The following is a 1,957-nucleotide window of genomic DNA, read 5'->3' as shown; positions in this document are numbered from 1 at the left end:
ACCCACAGCGCGCTGCTCCCGCGCCGCGCGCGCTCCTCGCCGCTCCGGAACACAGCGAGCACAGCCACCGGGAAGCGCGTCCACGCGCCGTGCGCCTCACCGCGCGCGCCCACAGCCACCTGCACGGCTGCGGGGAGGGAGAGAGGGGCGGGGTCAGGCGGGGGGCGGGGCCGCGCGGTGGAGCACTGGCCGCCCACAGGGAGTGGGGCATAGAGAGGACACCTACCGGAGGGGGCCGCAGGGGGTGTAGACAGGCCCCACGAGGGTCAGGATATACAAAAGGAAGTGAGGAGGCAGGAGAAGCAGGTGGCTCCGGGTGACCTACCATAATCCTTCCGGCAAAACTTCTTCAGGCTGATGCGGTAGCTGCCCGGGGTGGGTTTGCAGTGGGCATCGCAGTCTGGGGAAGGGGGGGAGGCTGGCACGGCTCCCCACTGCCCCCTACCTGCACCCTCTCCTCCTCCATCCCTTGAACCCATGCCCCTCTCCCAGAGCCCCCAGTCTGGGCCCCTGGTCCGTGTCCTCTCACCCTGGGGCTCTACAGGGCTGCTCTCTTCAGTGGGCCCGGTGGCAGGTGTCTCTGCGGAGAGGGTAGGAGAAGGCCTGCGATGGGGTGGGGTGGTGTGCTGCAGGACACAGGGGAGGTGGCAGCAGAGGGGCTGTGGGTGGTGGCAGCTGGGGAGGCCAGGCAGGGTCACTCACTGACGCAGGGCGCCACAGGAGAACGGCTCTGCTGGAAGCCCGGGGCACAGCGGTTGCAGGTGAGGCCCGTGACACCGTCCTTGCAGGGACACTGGCCTGTGGTCTGGTTGCAGGTTTTGCCGGCAGCCCCAACCGGGTGACAGTCACAGGCTGAGAGCAGAGGTGGGAGGAAGGGCCCGGTCAGTCCTGGGCTTGGCAGAGGCCCAGCTTGGGGGACGGGGAGCAAGAGGGCCAGGCAACGGGGGGCTCACCCCTGCACACGCGGCGGTCACTCAGGGCACGGCCCGAGTCTCTGTAGAAGCCCTCCCTGCAGTAGTGGCAGTGCCGGCCTGCGGTGTTGTGCCGGCAGTTCAGGCAGACGCCCCCACTTCGACGACCAGACAGGCGGTACAACTCCATGTTGAAGCGGCAGCGGTGGGTGTGACCATTGCAGGAGCAGGCTGCAGGGAGGGACCGCGTCAGGGGTGGGCCAGCTGGGTCTCAGTTCCCCAGGCCACCCTCCAGGGCCTCACCAAGGCAGGCGTGGGCTTCCCTGGCGGTGGCCCGCTGCCACGGCCTGTCGCAGTAGAAGGGTTTGCAGCGGCCGCAGTCGGGGCCCTCAGTGCCGTGCCGGCAGTCACAGACCAGGCGGCTCTGGGCGTCCAGCAGGCACCTCGAGGCGTGCCCATTACATTTGCAGCGCCCGCCCACCTGGAGCTCAGTGGCTGAGTAGGCATAAGGGACCACAGCCTCGGAGTCCCTGGTGTCCTCCAGCATGGCAGGCCTGGTGAGTACCACGCGGATGTCTGTGGCGGTCACCCAGTCCTGGAGCACTGGGCTGCTGTCCAGATCCAGGCCTGGCGGGCTGCCATCCTGGACACTGAAGGCCAGGAGGCCGCCACCATCCTGCTGGGCCTGGGGTTCTGGGAAGCACAAGGCCTCAGGCCCGGGTCCTGCCGGGCCAGTGGCAGGGATGGGCAGGCGACCGTAGTCTAGGCCGCAGAGTGAGGAGAAGAAGCCAAGTGGGGCCCAGCTGCGGCCATGATCCTGTGACTTGAGCAGGGCCACCGAGGCTGGGGGCCGCGAACAGAAGCGGAGACTCACGAAGACCAGCTCGAAAGCCTTGCCCAAGGGCACCGTGAGGGTCACGTTGAGAGGCACCCGCACCAGCGAGTCGGAGCGCCAGCAGAGGGGCCCCGCCGTGCCTCCTGTCGCCGTCAGGAGGGCAGCGGGGTGTGCCCGCCGCGGGTCGGAGGCGTCGCAGGCCCGCGTGGCC

General features: G+C 68.9%; 1 protein-coding gene across 1 annotated transcript in view; it reads right to left on the bottom strand.

Annotated features, from left to right (window-relative positions):
• Positions 1-1,956, bottom strand: part of NTN3 (netrin 3) — a gene marked incomplete at its 5' end in the record, with an annotated part of 3,291 nt that extends 1,335 nt beyond the window's left edge. The window contains 6 exons of the mRNA XM_004373404.1: positions 7-127; positions 326-400; positions 530-580; positions 703-852; positions 954-1,142; positions 1,215-1,956. Of these exons, the coding sequence (XP_004373461.1) occupies positions 7-127; positions 326-400; positions 530-580; positions 703-852; positions 954-1,142; positions 1,215-1,956 (1,328 nt within the window). The remainder of the gene's footprint in view (positions 1-6; positions 128-325; positions 401-529; positions 581-702; positions 853-953; positions 1,143-1,214) is intronic.
• Position 1,957: the final 1 nt, after the last annotated feature.

Source organism: Trichechus manatus, unplaced genomic scaffold (assembly GCF_000243295.1).
Source record: "Trichechus manatus latirostris isolate Lorelei unplaced genomic scaffold, TriManLat1.0 scaffold00024, whole genome shotgun sequence".
Lineage (NCBI taxonomy): Eukaryota > Metazoa > Chordata > Mammalia > Sirenia > Trichechidae > Trichechus > Trichechus manatus.
The sequence above is the reverse complement of the archived record's forward strand: the minus strand, read 5'-3'. Positions and strand labels throughout refer to the sequence as shown.